Raw genomic sequence first — 23299 nt, 5'->3', positions numbered from 1 at the left:
TTATTGAATGCATGCACAATATATTACTTACGTCCTCAATTGTGTGATTTTAAATGTTTTTTTGCACTGTAAAACTAACAAGAGCAATGTTAAAAGGTTTAATATATCAATTTTGCAGCAGTTTTGCAGCAGTTTTCTTAAAATCAATCATTCTTTTATATTTCAATGCTAGTATTCTCGTGTATGCGTGAGTTATAAGCGCACACATACACACACACACACACACACCACTACCCAGTTGGTCTGATAAACGTCATCATTTTATTAATGAATGTCAACAATTTGTTTAAATGTTTCAAGCTGAAATGATGTTCTACAGTGTGTTAACTTGTTTTATTTGTACGATTGTGAGTCGATGCATCATGTCTTCCCTGTGTGGAAAGGGGGAGCCAGGGATAGACAACCTGTTTGACCTGTTTAGCCATCACCCCCATGCCCCAGTTATTTTAAAATAACAAGAAGTGGTGAACAAATAAGCTGAATTAAAACTTATTTCAATTAATAATGCTACAGACATTCTCGACAACGTTCTCTTGTTGCTATCCTTTTATAGACCATTATTGTAGTTTTATTCATTTTCCACATATTCATAAACATACTGTACAATGCAAAACAAAACAATGTGGATAGAGGGTCTCTTCAACATATACTTGTGATTCGTCATTGCTATAGCAGTGTTTTTTCTGAACGTATCTGCCAAGGAAGGTGAAATTCAAAATGGAAGAAAGGCCACATTGCAGACAAATTATCCCTTTATTACCTTATATGGCTTTGTCACACTACCTGTCGTTTAACTCGTGCTACATTCCTGGCGTCTCAAACCCTGTGAGGAGCTCTTTTACTCACATAACTCACACAAGAGAAGAAAATGACATTTTATTCAGATGATTAAGTTTTCAAAGCTAGTAAACTTTATTCATTAATCATAATGCCACTAAAGTTCATTGTGAGAGACTTCTGACCAGGGATTACGTTTTTCCTCTCTCCTTCACCGCCGGACAATCTGTTTCGAAGAAGTGTCATAAAAAAATGCGATCAGTGTCATATGAAACACAGAAACAAGAGAGGAGTTGTGAGATGTTTTATTTCATTGTGTTTCATGAGTTTTGTGCGTATTCATGGTTAACATGAACTGCACTCCCCATTCACAATTGGCAAACATTATTTACACTTGATTCCAGTTCATATAAAATCTTCTCACCAACACTGCTTGAGCCTGGCACACGCTCAACTTTCAATATCCATACACACGCACTCACAGATACATTATAAGAAACATAACATACAAAACTGTCTCTCTAGACAGATATCAGGTTTAACATCACTGATGAGAGCTGCAAAGAATCTCTTCTCAAAGTAAATGAAAATCAAGGCAAATTCTTTAGTAAACAACGTGTTTATGTATGTGATGACAAACATGCATAGCGGTCCCAATTTTTTTTACCTGATTTTAATGATCCAGTGCAAGAATCTGAATTGTTAGGAATGCATTTTCTGATGTGAAGACTACCACGAGTTTGGGTCCTGGCAGTTGGACATTTCAGCACAGGATTACAAACATAATCTCGCTTTTTTCCTTCTTTGAATAACTCACAATTTCACTCCAGACTGGGACGTTATGTAAAACTACTAAGGCAATTTGTCTGCGACCTCTTTTTCAGCACCCCTGTCAACTGTCTGAAGTATTATATGCATCTTTGACACTGCACATTAAACCTCAAACGAATCAAGTCAAAGTTACACCACAATAGTAGTTATGTTTTGAGTAGCTTTAAACTTTTGTGTTTAGGGAATAGTCTCAATTTAAAAAAGTCCACTTACTAGAATTTTTGCAGCTTTTAACTAGAGCTGCACAATTTGACACGTTCTTTCTTTGAAAAACAAGGACATGGGTGACAAAACAGCAGTATAATGAAGTCTGTAGTGCTGCAGAGATCACACAGAAAACATCTTGCGCAGCCCCTTTCAGCCTCATCGCTCAATCAAATGGATTATGATCTATACACCCTTTGTTTTCTGATATCTGAAGTTTGGAAAATATGAATTTCTTTGCACTGGACCTTTTAAATCATGGTGAATGGGTGGCTCTGATATTGATTCATAGTGATCATTAATGGACGGACAAACCTGGTGCGACTTTTGCACTCAATACATTTGTTTAGTGGGGGAGTTCACACTTATTCAAATGAAAACAGGCTTGATATTCATCATTGTGAGAAATTATAGACAGGGTAAGAATGCACAAAGAAGGGGCACAGACTCAATGTGACATGCAAGAAAGTCAGCAGCAACTTTCCATGTACAGACGGTTTGAAACCTCTAGTGAAAACAAAAAAGGGAAAAAAAAACAATACATTCTTTTTATGATTACATATTTAGAGATTCGTAGTTTTATTTTCCTGGACAATGATATGGGACAATCCTTGCTTTCTATTTAGTGCAAGTGACCTCCATGCATACATGAGAGCACCCTGCACTTACTGGGAAGGGTTTCATTCAAGCATTTCATTGGTAACAGATTCTCCCTGATGCTTTAAAGCATTATTATGATTCTGGCCAACACATTGACTCACAGGAAAAATATAAAACTACTGAACCCAGGCCGGCCAGCCTTGAGTCATCTGTGCAGAAACAGTGCAACATTGGAACTCAGCAGTCCATTAATCATCATTTCTATCTTTTCCTACCACCTGAGTATAGGATGGATCAAATCCCAGCATGGACCGAGTATAATCTATTCACCATGTTGCTGCTTGCTGTCACACACGCACACACTACAGCCCGAGCGGACTGTAAACTTTAAAGAAGCCAAGGCACAGTATTGGATTCAGTCTCCCAAAGGCTCAGACACTTCATTGTGGCAACGCTGTCGTGGATAAAAGAAACTATTTTAATTTCCCAACTCAAAGCAGTATTGAAAGAAATGCATGATATCAGTGGGGAGATTGTGTGAGATTGAGCACTTCCATCCAGAGTTCATTACACATCCACTAACAAGTTTATTTGGACTTATCGGCTGGAGCCCCTCAGCCAGGCAGGACAGGTAGTGGTCTAAAAGAGCACTCTTGCGTGGCTCGGAAATGAAAAAAAGCTGCAGGATTCGAAACCTGGACGGATGAGGACCTCAGTGGACCAAGCTTTAACTTCTCTCTTCTTCTTAAATGGCCCTCTTTGTCTTCTTCTCCTGATCCAGCCAGGTAGAGATGGAGAAACAAAAACATCCAGCCCTTCAGTCCAGACACCAACAGGATTTTCTTTGCGTTTTCAGAATTTCGTAGCACTAATAACTGAGTGACCCCTCAGAGCTTGTTGGTACAACAGAACAAAGTGTCTTTCAGCCCAGAGTTCAACCTGGTCCTCAAGCCAGGGGTTAAATTAAACGGGGAAACCAAAACAATATTGAGCCACCAGTCGAATTAGTGCAACGCTTCACCTCAGATTTTGTTGGCATACAGTGTCTCCTCATCGCTTTCGCTCTCGTCCTGAAACTCGTGGGCAAGCAGCGACTTCTTGGAGCCCATAGAGGTGAGCCGGATCTCGTCTTCGTAATCGTCACGGTGCTGCCGCAGACGGTGGAAGCCGTCTTTTTGACGATTAGACTTCGCTGCGCACACGCACCAGATGATGCACGCTGTCACCACCAACGCTGTCATGGAGGCCGCTGGAAAGAGGAGGAGAAATGCACAAGTCAGCTTGACAGCATACTACATACACAGATTGTAGCTGGGAGAACATTGAAAGACTTGACACACAATAAACATTGCACTTCTCTTGTGCCAATGACGGATCCTGTGAGAGTATTTCAGAAAGGGGAGGCAGTTTTTTTTAATGCCTCAAAGACCATTTAAGGCAAAAAAAAATGTTGCCGACATAAAATTGCCAAAATATTTAAAGTGAAGTTGTTGAAAATAATTGTATTGATGCTTTGTTGTGAATGATGGGTCAGTACGTTTTTTTTACAATTCCATGTTACTTCCACAAAAGCACATGGTTTTCTTACAAATAACATTTTTATTGTTTTGTTTTGTTTTTTATGCATTTCTTTTTGCATAATGTGACCTCCATCTAGTTTGATTACATACATTTAAAACAAATTACAGTAACAAAGCATTAAACAGTTTTTAGCAACATTAAATCAAAACAGATCAATATAAAAACTACAGGCTGGATACGATTTTGTCACATCACAGTAACCAAAATAAAAATAAAAAATCTGCTTTATTATGATGTGGACAGATCACATGATGCATTCAGTCTACACTGGTTACAAAAGACCTCTTCACAGACATGCTCACCTGCACTGGCCACCACAAACTCTCTTGGCAGGCCGAAGATGCTGTTGTCCATGTCAAACTCAATGATGATGGAGCAAGCAGCTTCAAAGGCAGACACCACCACCTGCAACACAGAAAAAAATTTCAATGAAATTAAATCTGACTGTGTCTTAGGAAGGCTTCCAGCAACATTCTTAATGGAGGAGGTTTAAGTCAAAGATCAGAATCAAACTCTTCATTTCTATAATTGTTTTGGGTGTGGTAGCCTCTGAATATAAACTGTTGCAAGGTAACACAGGTCCTAAAAGCTGTGGCAATGTTAATCAAGGTTACTTGTTTCTGAAATTTCACCAACACTGATGAGAAAAGAACATTAGTGTGTTTTGGTGACCTGTGAAATTCATATAATTATGTTTTATTGCTGTTGTTTCTTACTAACCTTACTTCTTAACTAACTTCAACAACAAGAAGAGAAAAAAAATCAAGCTTTACCACATCGTCTCATCCATTCTGCCTGTTTCTCCAAACAAAGCTTGGAGGCATTTAACTGTCTGCTAAAGCTCCCTACAGAAGTGGGGTCATTAATGACCTAATTAAAAAAGCCTCATTTGCAGGTGTGACTGCTTAGTATAATCTGCTGCAGGTTGTCTTGTACGTCTAAAATAGGATTTCAGCGCTGGCTCAAGAATCTCAGAATTTACTTTTTGTAACTTGCTTGATTTTTCTCCACGCGAAGTGAAGTGCATCTCATTTATTCAGTGTCGTTATTTAAGCGCAGTTAAAAACAAAATGAGGAAATTAGATTCAAAGCTTGGTCAACAAGGATTTCAACCCATGTGATTCAGTGATGTGGTCTGAACACACACCCAAAGACTTGTTGTGAAAGAGTAAGTGCTCCTCTTGATCATAATTTCTTTCCAATTCTCAGTAAAAAAAAAAAAAGGTTTGCTGCTTGTATTCTGACATCAAGACATAGGAGAACCTGTGCAGAGGCATCCAAGTCAACTAACACTAATGTCACTTTAATTTCCAGAGGAATGAAATGCGTCCCTATGGTCTGAGGCAGAGTATTCGCTGTCCTAAGAAATATGGGGAGACTATTAAAGAGAGAAAATACATGTTGGCTCCAACGTATGATTTGGACCCTGTATGTGAGCAGAGTGAAGCAGACTGCCAGAAACCCCTGGAGGACAGGTACATAAGGAACGCAGCTGTTCTTCCAGATCTCAAAGTGCCCCACAGCGTCAGAGCCCTAACTACTGAAGAGAGGACTGTGTCAGCTAGTCAGCCAGGACCTCTGATGATCCACGGCTTCACCATACCGGAGTACCAGCAGACGTATCACTCAGTGGTGGATCCCCTGCTCTTTAGTCCGAGCGGGAAGCTTGCAGCCTACAGTCTGGAGCTGGGACGTCACATTAAGGAACATCTGTTTAAAGAACTGGCCTACCCCACGCTTCAGATTTCAGAGCATCCAAATGGAAAGGTGGAGGTGATGGAGAGATTTTGCGTGCTCCGTTCTACACCTTTTATAGACATAGACAGTAAAGGAGAACCACGATGATATTCTCCCACAGACTCTTATATAGTCTCTATACATAAGAAAAAAATCACGCAAACCAAAAAGGCCAAAATCTGCAAAAGCTGGAATTATAATTGGTTTGCATCTGCCTAAACTGAGAAAGTAGGGCTGCGCGATAAGGTAAAAGATCTTGCAATTATTCGAAAGAGACAATGATCAAGATATGATTCACGGTTATTTTTGCATCACAATTCTTTTTTTTTTTACACTGAAAAAACTATTAAAATCATGATGATGTGACAATTGTTGGGGGTCTGTACCAAACAAATATGTTTTCTTTCCACAAAACTTCATTACAAAGCTGTTTTGTGATTAATTGTGCAGTCCTACTCCAAAGTATCATCATCAAATCATTTGTTTGAAAACCTGCCAACCATTTAAATAATGCAGTGTACTGTATGATCGCTCCCTGTTCAACTGAGCACATGTGGTTGCATCTGGGGCTCTTTCTGTTTCCTAACAGTTGCATAAAAATCTATATTCAAAACCAGAAATTGTGAGCCTCTTATTTTATGCTGCATTATCGTCCCCAGGTGCAGCACATGTTTAGTAGTGAGCTAAATAACATTTGAATTGTAAGATAATAAAAAAATAATGAACCTATGAATTAATTAGACACTATAAATTAGATTTCCTCGTTCGGTGTTATCCACTCGTGGCCATCTGCCTGAAAGCTAGCACACTGCAGGCCCACATAATACATGGTATGTATATAACTGTGTACCTCTTGGCGTTGTTGTTGGTAGCCATCAGCGACAGCTTCAATGTTGTGGTTGCCGGGAGCCAGGAGTGCATGGAAGTATCCGCCCTCTACAGTAAAGACTCTCACTCCTCCATTGAGCACAATGATCGCCCCAACAATAGGCTTTCCGCTCTTGTCCCTGACCACACCACGCACCCCTTTATGGACCTGGATGGAGTAGAAATTGAGAGAAAATGAAGGATATATAATGATAATAATCTTAAATAGTTGGAATATCTAATCTAAAATTGGTTAAAGTACACAATGTCTCCATGTTGTGCTGATAAAATCTCACATCATACCTCCACCAACATGCTGAGGAGAGGCTTCTTGTTCTCAGCCCAGAGTGTAGCCAGCTGCTCAGCAGGAGGGTACAAACAGCAGCCAGTATACACTGTGATTTCTGGACAGTGTCCAAAGTCCATACTGAAGTCCTGGGAAGACACGTAGACACAAGATGACACATGAGACAGTACTGGAGCAGAGGCCCATTTCTGTCTCTGCTTTACTGCTCATTTGATTTGACAGATAACACTAAACTAACATTCAGGATCTAAAAACTCTTTGACAAGCTGTCGGTACACAGCATTTTGCAAAAATAAACCGAAAAATGTGCTCTTTCCTTTCAGTTCATATGATAAAAATACCACGTAGTGCAGCCTGGAGACCATTTTGACATCAGTAGCCGCTATCAAAGACAGTGCTGTGGAGAGACTAACCTTCATGCTCCCCATGTGACTTTGTCTCTCTGCTGCCCTCATGACTCCATCTGGGATGTTGCCTACTGAGCAACAGAAAAGTTCAATTGGCTGTTAACCGCTATCATCTTATTAATGACCAACATAACAAGAATTATTCATAGTGCTTAAATGACATACTCTGCCCATTATTTGAACATCCAGTCTCCCCGAGGTGCATCTTTGGGTGGTTGCTGGCATAAATACTTGCCAAGTACTTCAATGTGCCCTCATTTTCAACTGGAAACAAAAGAAAGACTAAATAAAACCACACAGTCAAATTTAATACTATCGAGAAATGTTTAACAGCAATCAGTGTTGAGATGGTGGATCATTTGTTCAAAGTTTGGAAAACTGCTGTTATATAATGAAAAGCTGAGAGGAGAAGGACGTTAGACGTGCTGTGACTACTCACCATTTTATTTCAAACAAAAACAACAGTCTAGTGTGTGTGGGACAAGGTGACTATTTACTGGCACTGGTTTTATAGCTTTAGATGATGTCAAGGAAATCAGCCAGTTAGATTTTCTTGAACGTATGTGGAGAATTTTGGATCATCAGGATTCATCTATCCTCAGGACATCAAGAATATCCGTACCAAATTTTTACAGCAATCTAACCACAAGCTTTTCATAATAACAACTAATTTTCCATCCTTAGCCTACCCCTAAAAGGGGGCAATCTCTAAATATTTGTAATCTTGATAAAAGTTTCCATTTCAAACACAGACAGATCAGATCAGACAGAGCGTGTTTTGCCGGTTGCACAATGCGCGGCTCACCACGTTGCCTTGTTTGTTTGTGGATAAATGAGATCCTCAGAAAGACAAATCAAAGGTACTACCACCAGCTGGTCTAGGAGCTTGTCCTGGATGATGGTCAGTACAAGGGTTATTATTATTATTTTACGGAGAGTCAGGGTTTGACAATGATTCAAGATATTCAGAGCACTCTTGCAAAAACACGAGGTGCTTTGCTAACTAACTAAAACAACTGGAAAAAGGCACCTCTCACTGCAAAAATTGCGCTGTCTGATCAGGCCCTTATATGTTTAAAATGAGTCAAGCAGCCTTCTGCATAGTGGTGTTACCAGACTGGACGGGCTTGTCGTAAGGGTAGGTAGCAACAAGGGAGCCTCCATCCAGGGCTACAGACAGAGTGTAGCCCTTGTCCAGAATCAAGTCCATCATCGCTCTGGTCTCAGGTTGAGTCTCTACGACACGCTGAGATGCATTACCTAAAAAAAGGAGGAAAACAACTTTATATAATTTATGGCAATTTATGTACCCATGTATAATCAATGACATGTCTTTGTTTCTTTCACAATAAATCTTGTTCTTTTGTCTCTGTGTCGGTGTCTCTGTCCCTCAGTTAAACTGAACACACAACAAATCCATTCAACTGACCAAAGAAATCAGTGTCCAGATCCTTGCCATGAGAATTGGTCGAGCCCTGGGTGGAGGTGCACTGCTTCTCAACAGACTGTTCTCGCCCATCCGGGTTGATGGAGGGCACGATGACAATCCGAGTCTCATTGACCAGCTAGGGAAGGGAGATGGAGAACCATATACGTCATTTACTAGGACTGTTTCTTTCCAGTCAAGACAAGATTGCACAACAGACTGAACCTGATCCCAGATGTAAAAGAGTGCAAATTTCTCAGATTTCTACTTTTAAAAGGGTTTAACTTTATACATACAGGATATAATACAATGTATTTCCTAAAGTGGTCCTAAGACTCACCCTGGTGATGGCTGGGTTCTTCCCATAGTTGATACACAAGCAGGCAGCAAACTCCAGCAGCAGCTCTGTGCCCACTGGGGCATTGCCATGAATCCCTGCTACAAAACGGATCTTGGGCTCAGATGGTTCAGCTTCCCCTGGTTTGTTCGAGATTTCCAGAGCCCAAATGGTTCGAAACTCTATACTTTGACCCAAACTGGACACAGAAGACAAGAAACAGGAAATATACACCAGCATTATAAGATTTGCTCTGTGTTTCATAACAGAGTAGATGTGGACAGTGATTATAAATTTACTTCGGCATACAAAGGATATACAGATATGATGTCAAACATTTATGTATCTGTAAAAGGAAATTATGTTGATTGATTCAAATACAGGGCTTGGGGAAATATCAAGTCTCCCTACCTGTGTAAAGATGTAATTTGGGGAAAGTTAAGAGTGAGGCCTCTCAGGAAGGCGGACAGCTCTTTGTAGCGTTGATAGCGGAAGCTTTTTTCTGTGGCTGTGTCCTTGACCAACTGTTCCAAACCCTGGCCTAGAGAGAGGGCCTTGATTAAGCTCTCAAACTCCTTCTCAGATGGGTTCTGGGTGGGTTGGGGGCCCTCGATTGGGTGGCCATTAGGGTCTGAGTGTACACGTGTAAGTCTGAAGTCCACCACCTCGACTCCATCCTTTTGGACTGTGGCGTAGGTCCTCACAGATTTATATCTGGACAACAGAGAAAGTTAATTATAGCTCTGGAAATAAGGGAAAGTAACTGCAGGGAACTGTCTGGAAACATTGTGGTAATTTCTGTTTGCTCTTCCTTTTTTTAAAATCCAAATCTCACCCATGTGCAGAGGCAGTGATAGAGTAAGTCCCAGGGACCAGCAGCCTCCAGTAGTCCCCAGTATGAGCTGTGGTGATGTTGTGATCTATATCCTCCACACTAATGGTGGCATTGGGAATTCCTGTACCATCCCTGCTGTCAGAGACTGTGCCCTTTATTCCATGGTGGACCTACAAAGGCAGATTATCATGTAAACGTGAGTAGACGCAAAACTGAGTAGAGTGAGGAGAAACTCCAGGCTCATGTTAAGATTTGTGTTTATCACCTGGTGTATAAACTGAAGCAAAGATCGTCGGTTTTGTTCCCAGTATTGTGGCAGGTCCTTGGCCAGGGGGAACTTCACACAGCCCAGCTCGATGGTCACCTCGAAACAGTTTGTGTTTAAATAGTTCCAGTCCTGCATGCCACCTGGAGAAAAAAAAAAGGGAGTCCTAAACTTGAAAGCTTTGAATTAAAGCCACTTCAGTATGTGCAGAATACATCTTGATTTCAATTCTAAATCAGAAATCACTTGAAATAATAATTAAATATTTAAAAGATCTAAAATGCCGTTTGCAGACAAACCAACTGACGAAACTTGTACATAAAACATAAATATCAATCTGTGTAACTTGAGGCTATAAAAACAGAAGTTTGCCATGTGGGAAAAGTTTATTTTCTCCACCAAAATAACTTTACTAATTACACAAATAAACTGAAAATCTCTCATATGCACGCAAGCTTTGGTTGATCTCCTGTGGAAAAACAAAATTAATGTGGTGAGGAACAAAGGAGGATGAAAAAATGTAGGCATACCAGGAACATTGTACCATTGGGCACCGTTGGTGATGCCCTCATCAAAATATTCATCAGGGTAAAGTTCCTCACAAGGGTGTCCTTTGTGCATCGCAGGATTCTCCTGCACACACATCACACACAAGTTAGAACTCAACAATGAGTACTGTTGTGGTTTTCAAACCTTTTCATCTCCAGTCATTTCATCACTGATTTCACAAAAAGCCAGTGGCTTTTGTCAGCCCCAATTTTGTTTTCAATTACACCATGAAACCACAAGCAGACATTATTCAAGCCTGCAGACATGCAGTATCCGGTTACCTGTGAGTAGGCCCGAGAAACCTGCTGAAAGACTTTGTCATCAGGTGACTGACTGTACTGAGATACCCCTTTTTTGTCATCATCGTAGGGGTAGTTGACCACCAAGGAACCTAGAGTCCACGACACAGAGAGAAAATGTACCTATTTTGTATGCCAAAGACCTTATTTCCCCTTTGTATCAAATGAGGTATCGAATATCTTTTTTTTATACAAGAAAAACAAAATGACTTGCTACCAAAGATTTTCATAAGAAAAAACACAAAACACGCAAAAACATACACAACATTTAAAATTGCAAACATGATTAACAGACTATTAAAAAGGTGACAGTGGCAGTGAAAGACTACAATTTCTGGCACTAAAAGCTCAAAACAAGACCGTACCTCCATGAAGGTTGGCCGACAGGACGAAAGCGTTGCTCTTTAGCCAGTTCATCACAGCTATAGTCTCTGGCTGTCTGGGCTCTGTGATGTTGGCAAACTGGTCGGGGAAGTTGCGATTCAGGTCAAAATTGTTGCTGTTGTTGCGCCCTTTGGTGCCCTTTACATCACCTGTGAGGAAAATAGTGCAAATGGTTAGTTATGTATCTGTAACCACAGCATGTTTACAACCTCATCTCCACTTCCTCTATACTTCCTGTTACACATCAGCACTGGCTATCGGCTAAAAGACAATGGTACATGATTAGTAGCACACGTTTTGTGAAGCTTCCACATACTTAAATAGAATTGACATAAGCAAGATGATTGCAATGATGATAATTGCAAAGTAGAAGAAGAACAACTTGAATGCCAAAAATAACACCAATTCAAAAACTGCTTATTACCTTATGAAGTCTATGTGTGGGAAACACTGTATTGCCTATTTCTTAGTGATTAATTAGTATTTCCCCTTCATATGACAGTGGTCTGGTCACTTTGCAGCCCTGTGTTGGCTGTAAGTTTGATAGCTTTCTTAGCAGCATACAGAGCACACAAGGGCTGTTAGTCAAGCGATCAAATTACTGTTCAGGTCCTGTAACAGTACACCTTTGCTCATGTATCCAAAGCTATAAATCAAACACCTGTGTGCCATCTATACCAAAATACTTGCCATAATGTTACAAGCTTTAATTACCTAGTGTGCAGGTAGTGTTACTATATTGTTGCCTGTGTAAGAGCTTCTTCGTGTGTGTCCTTTTCTCTTACCTTCTTTGGATGCCTCATAGCCATCTGGGTTCATAGAGGGCATGATGTGAATACGGGTATTGTTGACCAACTCAGTGACCTCCGGGTCAGTACCATAGTTACGGCACAGGTACTCGATGAGGTTAAGCATCAACTCTCGACCCACCACTTCATTACCATGCATGTTGGCCACATACTTAAACTCTGGCTCACCTGATGAGGAAACAAAAACAGGACATCAATTACAGGAAAAACCAAGGAAGTAACTAGGTTAAGTATCTGTGTAAGACATACCGTGCTCATGGACTGTGGGGTTGTCTGAAATGACCATCACATGGAGCTCCCGTTGTTCCACTGAGCGGCCGACTGAGTGCAGATGGACGATAGAGGGGAACTCGCTGCTGTACTTGCGTAAGAACAGCTCCATGTCTGCGTTGTTGTGGTGACGAAATACCTGGGGCTGGATGGACAGGTGTTCAGGTTGAGGCAACGGAGGGCTGTTTCCCTCAGAAGGAACCATCCGGGTCTGGGTGGAGTTAGAGGAGTTGGCGGTGGTTGTGGGGATGTTTGGATCATTGGTGGATGGTATGGAGTGAGTAGTGGTGCTACCTGCAGCCTCACTGACCACAGGTGCCAAGGTAAAGTTGCATTCTGTGGCTTTGCCCTCCAAGACCTGGACGCTGTAGACTGTCATTGATGTGTACCTGTGGACATAAAACAATACACATGTTCAGTGTTTCCCACAGGAGTTTGAGGACTTTGGTGGGCAGATCTCTGGCTCTGAAGGGGGGTCGGAAGGGATGGAAATGTTTATCTGTCAGGCTGGTGCAATTTGAGAGCAAGATTAAGAGGCTAGATCATAACACGAACATAAGTCAAGCAATAGTCCAGAGAAATACTATGGGCACTGATGAGGATTTCCAACATGCAAATATTTTCCTGACTGTCTGGTTAACACAGAGGTTGCTGCTGGAAACCTCAAGTTTAATTTTGTGCATGTGTATCTCAATACATGTTCACATGCGATGCGGTGCATGGCACGTTGCCATTTATCAAACGTAATAAATAGTTGTACTTTACTCTCACTTTTGTCAGGCACAATGTCACAGAACACAGCACTGGAAGTGGTTTAAAGCAAGACATCGACTTTGACAAGAGGGGGAGGTTGAGTGTATATGGCTCTGCTCAGACTGCGTGTGACTGACTGGGAGTGAGATGCTTTGCTAAAGCAACGGCACGAAACACATTGTTAGAGATCTTTTATTATGAGAAGTGTGACATTTTTTTTGGCTAGCAACGGTGGTGGAAACAATGAGACAGGATGCCACAGTATAGGCAAATAAACACTGCATACTTTAGGACTTCACTTCCATCTTAAAATAACAAGGAAGTACCATAATTAGACAACACAGATGCCATAACAAAAAAATATCACCCAGGGTGAGTGATTCTGCATACAAATAGTTAATCGTCAAATACCAACGACCTGGGAGTGAGAACAATAAACTATATTTCTCCAGAAACGCTGACTCCACCTTGAAGTCTCTGTAGCAGGAAGTCATTCACCAGTAAACTTGTGAAACACATTATTCTTCGGTTCAGTGACAAAGATGTGCTCGGTCACTTCAAAGAGGAAGTAACTGATATTATCTTTTTCTTCAGTACATAATGGATAAGCCCAAGACAGAGCTTCATTGTATGACAGGCTGAAGGGGCAGATTACAAATTTTGCTTCACTCATTGTGATCTGGCAACAAGCAGCCAATTACACACCGCTCACTTGTCTGTCATTGGTCACTGTCATGAAATTTGAAACCTGACTTTTGTTTCGCACTTTAATCTATAACCTCTATTTATGAAAACCTGCTAAATCAACGAAGGTTAATGGTGATACTCACCCTGGAGCCACAGCTGTGATGTTGTATGTTCCTGGGAGAAGGAGGCGGTAGTAGTCCCCATATTTTGCCGTGGTCAAGTTGTGGCGAATGCCTGTCACCACAATGCTGACATTAGCGAGAGCAGCTCCATTTATCGCCTCTTTCACGTAGCCACGGACACCTATATGGACCTGAAAGATATCAGTAATGTAAATACAAAGGACATGTTGTATGATAATGGCATTGTTCTTTTCAATAAATTTAAAAAAACAACACCCTTACCTTTTCAATATAGGCTACTAGAGATTCCCTGTTCAGATCCCATTCATTATGGAGCTCAGCAGCAGGAGGATATTTGCAGCAGCTCAGCTCCATGGTGATTTCCAGACAGTTCCCATAGAGGTAGTTGTAGTCCTGCATCCCTCCTAGAAAACAGGCCAGCAATGTAATAAACCAATCATGCTAAAGATGGCATAACACATTCAGTTATATATTATACAAGAGAGAAGGTCTCAATCCAGGAATTACAGGATGTAATCATTTAGTAAAATCTTACCTATGCCCTGCCTCCCTAAACGTGACCCCCACTGGTGTCAGGCCAATTGATTAACAAAGAAAGAAGCTTTGTCTGGAAAGGTTTGAGTCTCTTCAATGCCACAGTTTCAAGATAGTGTTTAATGTGGCATCAAGCCATGACATGTGCAGTTTGCCTAACCCCCAAAGTAAGGCAAACAGAATGATACACAGGAGAGCCGGCTGTTCGGCTGGCCGTCCCACTGGAGCGACAGCAGGAGGGTTACCATGACTGCCTGCTGGGTGTCCACAGGAACCCAATCAAACAGCTACTATTTGCCACTTTGTAGCAGTCAAAGTGAAAAGACTCAGGCACCAACAAACACTGACAAATAACTTCTGCAAAGCAACCAGCAACCAACCAGTTTCAATGAGGAAGACATTGACAGCACCACAACAGATAATTGCAACCTATTTTATTAAATTCCCTCATATTGTGCTGGACTACCAATGAACAAAGTGTAAGTGTGACAATTCTACCGCTTGTGCTGACCGTGTGGTTAAACTGCCAGACATTCATACCAACCGTCTGTGATGTTGACGTCCTCCTGAAAGTCATACAGTAACTGACTTGACTTGAGGAAGTGCAATAAAGAAAATTACAATGCATCCCTCACAAGCTAAGAAAGAAATGCTGCAGCATGTGATGTGGTATATGCCTTGGCTCTGAGGGCAGGCAGGCGTACCAAAATATAGCTTCGACCACAAACACAGAGGTCTGTCTGAGTCATTCCCGGTCAAGCAACAGCTGTTCGGTCTGGAACTTAACGAGGGTGACTGGCTGCCAGGTCATTCACTGGAAACTGTAAAGAGCAACTTCAGAAGACATAATAAACTCTAAACAGCTCGTCTGACAATTTTCTGATTTTCTTATCCGTTGACAGAACAGATAGGTTTAATTTTTAATGAATACAGGAGGGGCATCCCCATTGTATGCCCTGGGGTAATCCTTCCATAGTAAACTTTTGGGTACAAACATTAGCAGAGAGCCCTGCCCTCTGAGCTTATTTTGAATGTGTGTCAGGGTAATTCATCAGAGGTTTTACCCCTGTGGTGGCAGCAGGGTGCTATGTCAACCAAACCAACCCTGTTAATGATGAGCAAATAACACCAGACAAGCTTTGGAAATCTTTACCTGGCGGCAATAACATGACAAACAACCTAAAGCCCTTATGTCCGGGTCATAAGACGTTAGGCGTCATCCTGTGTGAGTTACTTCTAGCAGTTTGAACTGAATCAAGCGTCACTCACTCAAAGTAAACACCACCCACATGCTGATAAAGCATGACAAACACAGACATACTATCGGGGCCCCAACCTTTAATATCCTGTCTATGTACCGGATACAGCGACACACCCTGAACTTAGCAGGAAACCACTAGCCAGACAATGGAGCCAAAATCTGGTTAAAGCACAGGGATGTTTAGAAGAAAGGATAACTTCAAGGATTTACAAAAAATATCCCTTGTAGTCAAGCATTTTTTAATGATAAGGAAGAGGAATTGCTACTAAAGTAAAGTAATTACTGTCATGTGACAGTCAGCAGTTGCTATCAGAGTGTTCACAGGCACTCTGAGGCCTCAGATTATCACAGCAATACAGCTGTATTTCCATACATTAAAATTATATTCTAGACCTTGTTCCTCTTGCATGTCTACAGGCAGTGACGTTTATCTTTCAACACACACAGGCTTTAAGATATGGACCAATGACCCAGAAACAGTTTAGACTTTGAATATATGAAACATTACAAGACAGAGTGGACAAAACAGGTAGAAGAAAAAAAATAAAACTGACAATATGCATTTTCAACAACACCAAAGTGCCCTAGTTATGTGCTGATGGTTACAGTTCAAAAGTAAACGATGCTCTCTGAGGCTAGACCGCGTCAAAAGATTATGAGTCCAGATAACGTGTTATGCTGAATCATTATTTCAAGCCCTGACTGCCACACAAAAAACCTCCTGTCCCTGACTCCTGGTCCTGGCGCTCTGCCTGGGTCACTCATTATGTCACTACAATGTCCTGGCTGGTTCCATCATCTGCCATTAGCCCAGATTTAGAAGTGACATTTCATCCACTCAGATGTCACAGACAGATACAGGCATTGTCTATTCGTCTGATTAACACTTTTTTGTGTGTGGACGGTATTGCTGCTAAAAGTTTTAATAACTGGCCTCTATTACAGCTGGAGCTTTCTCTACCAGAATACTGAATGTTTTAGTTGCGAAACTGAGGCAACAAAATAGGTAATCTTCAACTAAGACAGCCATTCGTTTTCTCACTGTGCTTGAAGTTTTCTGAATGCAATTAAAGCCAAGATTTACACAGACTTTGTGCTGATGGCTTTGGTAATGATTTACAGCTCCAGTTCCTTCTGGTGGTAGACAGATGTGTGACATGTACTGACATAATATCACGTTAAAGTGAGCCGCAACAGGGACAAATGATTATTTTTTTAAAGAAACCTAAAACTATGAGTCAGTTCGACTGCCTACATTATAAAATCTGGGGGGAGGATGCAGATAAATTAAATTAGAGCAGCTCTTAAATAAATTACTTTTGCTTCAGCCTGTAGCCTTTCTCCTCATGGATCAATAAATACAACAATAAATTAAACTGAATTTGAATGACCTAATTATAATTTGTGAGCAAAAAACTGTTACCTGCACATGGAGTAGCTGGCACCACTAATGAAATTGCGAAATAGACACACTAAACATCTCACACGCTTACCAAAGGAAACGAGATAAGAAGAAATGCACGGGAGCAAACAAGGTGCTCATTCTGGAGAGTTACGGCTTAATCAAGTAAATTAACCTGACCACAGCAAGTGCATACTAATCCCTGGGAAATCACCAATTGGAAGAAAAACCACCCTTGCATATAATTTACCACAACAAAGCACATCTCAACGGGAAAAGCAGTGTGGTTACCTGAAGCCACAGGCACTGACGTCAGCACCTCACAGCCTGTCGCACAAACCAACAAAACAAAAGTGTGCTGATCAAGTTTCTGCACAAGTGATGTGAACAGAGCTGATTCTGAACCCCGATTGAAGCGGAGTTCACAAAGAAAAATAAACCAGCTTCTACCAGAGAACGTGGTTACATATACTGTACGTATCAGTCAGAGGATTTAACCCAACGGACCACAGGGTTGAATATGCCCACAATATGCTGTGAAGTTGTCTACCGCTGTCACACTTTTAGTAATTACAGGCTTTGACAAACAAACTCAGTAAGCAGTGCACATTTTGAGCTTAAGCGCTTACAGTTTTTCAGTGTTTTGACACCTGGCAAACCCAAAACTAGGCCACACTATTCAGTGCTTCAATGACTGAAATATTAAGAGACCGAAATTAGTTTTGTTCAGTTCCAGTGTTGACTATGAAGAATTAGTCAGCTCTGTTCAAATCTACAAAACTTTACACCGTGCAGCCATAAGACCAGTATGTGCACAGTAACAATGATCTTTGGATGAGCTCATTAGCTGAACGAATAACTGGAACCTGCCTCTAAGCGTTTTGATGAACAAAACTATTCAGTTGCAGATAAAAGAATGATTTATTATGTATGATCTGCAGTGGGAGAAAACCTGTGCATGACAACAGCCTCAGCTGTGCTACACCAAGTGTAAAAGGTACTGTAATAGCTTGTTTGTGCATCTTCTCAAACAGGTTGTAGCTTGCGCATGTTACTTGTACAAACCCACATACGCTGCACACAGGCAGACAATAAGAAGTTACATTCTTGGCTATCAGATGGGGAGATATCAAGCAGCAACAAAGGACAGACCAGTGGTGTTCAAACTTGGGGTGGGCTTAGAGCCACTGAAAGGGGGACTCAGATGATCAAGGGAAGATATGGAGTAAAAACATTTTTATAAGATGCTTCCCCTATCACTGTCAGCAGACTGATAAACATGTGGGTTGGGGGGGGGACATTGACTTTGTCTGCCTCTGAAGAGGGCATGACAGAAAAATGTTGAGAGCCACTGGTTTAGGTTTGGTTCCTCAAAATTAAAAGTAAAAGCGATTCTTCCAACCTACTTGGGTGCATCAAAAGTAAAATAAACAACACTTTAAAGACAATACAGCTAGCTTCCCAGTAGCCTGCAGCTGCATTTCCAGGCACTTATCCTTTGTCTTAAGACAAACATCGGACCGGTACCAAAGGAAACTCCAACACCGTCAGAGATGTTGGGTTTATTTTCTTTTTTTAGATATCCTTTAATGATTTGTTTAGGAAGAGGGTTTTCTCCTTGCAAACAAACTGTGAGGGTGCTATTTTTCATTGAAATCTGGACTCTTTATTTTTGGTGAATATTATTTGAACTTGCAAAAAGCTACCGGGATAATGTCGAACAGTGGTTGTCCAATACCCCTTTCTATCTAAGAATTAGAAAAATGTAAATGACAGCTGTCAGGGCCTCAAGCTAACTATCTGTTGATCTTTATAAATCCAAATGTGAAAGTCGTACACTGGCATAGCCATCAGTGCTGAAAATCCAAAAAGAATCATGACCTTAAAATCGAAAATCAAACCAGGGATTTGCAGGATTGTGATGCCCCTACTACAAATACTTTACACAGCTCTGTTTGCCTGCTGTCTACAACAAATATAAAACTTGAAGCACATAAGAGAATGACTGGACAAACTGTCCCCTTACACAACAATAGGTCTTTATTCAAAGACACAATCCACCAATTCCTCTTGGCCATCTCCATGGCAACAGACAGCCTTACCATCTCACTTGAAGGTATTACCAGATGTTTTAGGTCTATAACAAGAAGTGAGAAGGCTCACTGACTCACTGACTGTCCATATGACACATACTGTACTGGATGTGACCAGGATGAAGTCTGTGTAAACTGACTCCAGCTCATATCCTCAGCTCTCAACTACAATAGATAGATCAAAGTCAATAAAACCAATTTAAAATGCATCATCTTACCAGGCACGTCATACCACTTCGCCCCATTGGTGATGCCATCATCAAAACTTTCATCCATGGCATCAGGACAGTTTGGATGACCAGTCTTCATCACAGGGTTGTTGTTGGCATACACCAGGGCCAAGTATCGAAACAGACTGTCGTCCTCCGACTGGCTGTAGTGTCCCTGTTGCTGGTGGGAGGCTGAGTCATCAAAAGGGTAGCTGGCAACCACAGTGCCGCCATGCAGGTTCCCTGACAACACGAATCTACAGAGACAATTGTGCATTTTAGAGGCAAGAATAAGAAGCATATGAGCCTCGGGCTAACTAAAGAATGTATTTTCTATCGTGTGGAGTCCGTCCCCCATCTCTGACATTACAGTTGCTTTCGGGATCTCGTCATATGTGAGATTTCTGTAAGAGTTAAGTAGAAAAACTGTAGTCTTGTCCTTTGAAAGGTTATAAGGAAACAATTCTGCAGAAGGGCTCCACGGAAAAAAAATACTATAATGAAATGTGAAGCTGCTAAGAGGGAAATTCCCATTGTTCACAGCATTGAACCTCAGCCGTAAGCACCCAAGAAAGTAGTTCTTGCTGACGTCAGTATGAATCACACCTGTCAGTCCCTGAGGCCGAAATAAAGAAGGAAGAGAGTTACTCATTGACACAAATGTTTGCAAAGTCAGGGCTAACGATTGATTTGGCTTTATTCTTTTTAAGATGTTTTGGGCATTAATGGCTCTTTTGGATACAGAAAATAAGGGAAGAGAGGGTGGTATGACATGCAGCTACTGGGACAACCAACGTTTTATTAATAAATTAATAATTTGGTCTTTAAAATGTCATAAAATACTGAAAAATGTCCATGACAATTTGTTGAAGCATAAGGGGATATCTTGAAATTGCCTTTATTTACCGACAATAGGAATAAATACTCAGCATACTATCAAATAAAAATGATCACAGTCAAGGAGCTTAAACCAGTGAATGTTTGTCGTTTTTGCTTGAAAAATGACAAAACAATTAATGAACTATCAAAATGGTTGGCAACTACTTTTCTTCCTCGTAGCTGCAGTTGTAAAATCAACTGTCACAACAGTTGCAGGTTAATTTTCTATATATCAACTGGTCATTTCAGCTCTGCTCCTCAGTGAACCTCAGTCTTACACTCCATGCTATTATGGTGTCCCAGTTCTGCAGACTTTATTATGAGTCGCATCTGCTCCCCCCGAGGTCCTTATAAAGAGGACAGACAATTGAGTTTCTCATTGACAGAAGACGTTTGTCACTCTCCTCCACTGTGAGACACTCATTGACTGAAAGGTGCGTGTGTGATCAAGTTTACTGAAGCCTTTCCTGCCTGTGCTCTGGGCAACACGACCTCACAACAACTCTGAGAAGACTCACTTTTTCTCCTGGATCCATCTGATTACAGCCACGACCTCGGGGACGCTGTCTGAGTTGACAGTCGTGCCATCAAACTGGTCAGGAAAGCTCCTGTTGAGGTCCATATTTTGGGCATTGTTCCGGCCCCCGCTGTCTCCACTGCAGTCCCCCTCCACGGACTTCTCAAAGCCGTCTGGGTTCATGCTGGGCATGATGTAAATATCCGTGTTGTTCACCAGCTCAGCAATACGCGGCTCCTCCGCATATTTGGTCAGCAGGTACTCCACCAGGTACACCAACACCTGCCTGGACACGGTTTCGTCGCCGTGCATGTTCCCGACGTATTTGAATTTGGGTTTCCCCGGTGAGTCTGTGTTGGGGTCCTGGGTGATCCGCATCACCCAGAGCTCCCTGCCCTGCACAGACCGACCTATACTCGACAGGTTAGCTATGTGAGGGTATTTCTGGGCTAAGGACTGTAAACGTCCGGTTAGCTCAACATAATTGTAGTATTTGTTGTAAGTTTCTACCGTGTCCTCCGTCGAGGGGCTGACGCTTCGGGTCCGGAGCAGCCTGGCGTCACCGGGGGAGAAAACAAGACAGAGAAGAAAGGCGAAAAGTGACACCCGTAGTTTCGGCTTCGTCGAGAAATGCTCCCAGATGTGTACCATGTTGATGTATCTTCTACTTCTAAACCATTCGGACTTCCAAATTAAAGAACAAACGCCAAGGTTTAATATTTTATGGGTGTTTGTCTCCCCAGCTACAGACGTATTTTCGCTGTCAGTGCCCGTCTGGCCCGCCTGGCCTGTTCCCGTCTACTTCCGTTCACTCCACAGGGGGCGGCGCTCCGTGATGACGTAACACTTTAAGGCGGGCCGGAGCGGACATGTTTTTGTTTGTTTTGTTTTTTTCACCTTTTTGCTCAAATTTCTACAATTTAACACGTTTACAGCCTTCTTACATGTGTCAAGTTCACGCGTCATACTTTTATCTGTGTTTATAAGATATATAATCATTTAATTTCACCCCTTCACCACTTCACACTTCAGTTATTGGTTTGTTTTGCTATTTTTATTGTAATTTATTTATTTTCATAAATACCCTATAATATACTTTTTATTGTCCTGTATTTCTATAGTCTGAAAAAACTGCTTACTGAAATATGCTTTTTTCTGTGATGTGTTGTTACTTATGTTTGTTGTTTTCACCCTTTTATGGTTCGATGTTTTAATTGAATTTGTTTGTTAAGCACTTCCTGACCTTAATCTGTGAAAAGTACTTTATTAAATAAACTTCACTACTTAAATTTACTTTACATTAGGTTCTCAGGAGACTTTGCTCAGACATTTATGTTGCTAATGTGCCTTGTTTTAAAGGTGCAATATGTAACATCTATGTGAGAATTTTAGCTCAGAACATTTCACAAAAATTGTCAACAAAATGTGAAGAAATATCAGTTTTAATACTATTTTAAAGATGGAGGCTGCTGAGCCAAGCTCTGTGGAGACTCAAGTCCGCTTAGGACCACTAGCTGTATGGCTAACTGAGCCAACTAGCTAACGACAGCTACTAGCTACAGCCATAGATAGCAACAGAAAAGAGAACAGTAAACAGCGGTTAGCGGTTCCTCTGGTGATATACTCCCTATTAGTTTGGAGTGGCCTTTTACAGGTGGCCAGTTTCTTTCATATTTCACCTTTAAATGGCTAACCTGAAACTGAACTATTACAAATTGTTTTTACTAAAATGAAAAATATGTGTAAAGTAACACATCGGCGGCTGTATATTCTTAGGAAATATACTGCTGATTAGTTTTTTGTAATACTGTAGGTGTCAGATTTACCGTATGTGTTCTATGAATCGAAACTCCTGAAACGTTTCTGTTACATTATTAATAGCATAATATGAAAGTGGTAAAAGATACAGTATGTTTATATATTTTTTTTAAAAAGAAGAGCAGACACTCCAGCAGTGTCCACGATTATTTGGACCATGTCGAACCCTTTTTCACTCAAGCTCACACTGACATTTTAATACTCATGGCCACCCACTAATATCACAAACACTTCGTGAGTGTTTTCAGTTAATTTTTTTCCAGCCACACATTACCTAATGAAAACACTAAGGATCTAAGTGAAAATGTTCCTCTTAGCAGTGCTGTTATGCCATTATCTGTTATCAGTAACCTTTATGCAGTAGCTCTTATTGTGTGCACAGGTGGAGCAACCATTACATCTCACTTGTTTGTTTTGCTTCAGTCATGACTCATGTACTTAAGCGTTCATCCTGTGTTTCAACGATATCAGAGGATGGTATTCTCACAGAAAACATGCTCATGATTAACAATAATTAA

General features: G+C 41.1%; 1 protein-coding gene and 1 long non-coding RNA gene across 3 annotated transcripts; one reads left to right on the top strand and one right to left on the bottom strand.

Annotated features, from left to right (window-relative positions):
* Nucleotides 1–1066: 1066 nt before the first annotated feature.
* On the bottom strand, nucleotides 1067–21752 carry cpda (carboxypeptidase D, a). Of its 2 annotated transcripts, none has more exons than XM_084351885.1 (21): nucleotides 20965–21752; nucleotides 19577–19824; nucleotides 14330–14472; nucleotides 14069–14238; nucleotides 12465–12874; nucleotides 12192–12383; nucleotides 11388–11555; nucleotides 11005–11114; nucleotides 10705–10807; nucleotides 10175–10317; nucleotides 9910–10079; nucleotides 9486–9788; nucleotides 9078–9273; nucleotides 8741–8876; nucleotides 8425–8571; nucleotides 7477–7575; nucleotides 7318–7382; nucleotides 6901–7032; nucleotides 6581–6766; nucleotides 4296–4398; nucleotides 1067–3661 (listed from the first exon to the last, which is right to left on the bottom strand). In XM_084351885.1, exons 1-21 carry the CDS (start codon nucleotides 21612–21614, stop codon nucleotides 3435–3437), a joined length of 4101 nt encoding a protein of 1366 aa, XP_084208011.1. In that variant the 5' UTR covers nucleotides 21615–21752; the 3' UTR covers nucleotides 1067–3434. The 2 variants fall into 2 exon arrangements, with proteins under 2 accessions (XP_084208011.1, XP_084208012.1); XM_084351886.1 differs by having other exon boundaries at nucleotides 7318–7379.
* On the top strand, nucleotides 4904–6100 carry LOC311256649. The gene is made up of 2 exons (XR_014622512.1): nucleotides 4904–5161; nucleotides 5308–6100. It is a non-coding gene; the product is annotated as an uncharacterized lncRNA (long non-coding RNA).
* Nucleotides 21753–23299: the final 1547 nt, after the last annotated feature.

This window comes from Pagrus pagrus, assembly GCF_965226575.1.
Source record: "Pagrus pagrus genome assembly, chromosome: 4".
Classification (NCBI taxonomy): domain Eukaryota; kingdom Metazoa; phylum Chordata; class Actinopteri; order Spariformes; family Sparidae; genus Pagrus; species Pagrus pagrus.
The sequence above is the reverse complement of the archived record's forward strand: the minus strand, read 5'-3'. Positions and strand labels throughout refer to the sequence as shown.

What these genes read in the sequence shown, in the direction of transcription:
- cpda (XM_084351885.1), bottom strand. Translation starts at nt 21,614, where the DNA reads ATGGTACACATCTGGGAGCATTTCTCGACGAAGCCGAAACTACGGGTG. An exon ending in AGATGGATCCAGGAGAAAAA is followed by an intron (nt 19,825 to 20,964) that starts GTGAGTCTTCTC and finishes TTGTCTCTGTAG; the next exon opens with ATTCGTGTTGTCAGGGAACC. An exon ending in CAAATTACATCTTTACACAG is followed by an intron (nt 9,274 to 9,485) that starts GTAGGGAGACTT and finishes TTCTGTGTCCAG; the next exon opens with TTTGGGTCAAAGTATAGAGT.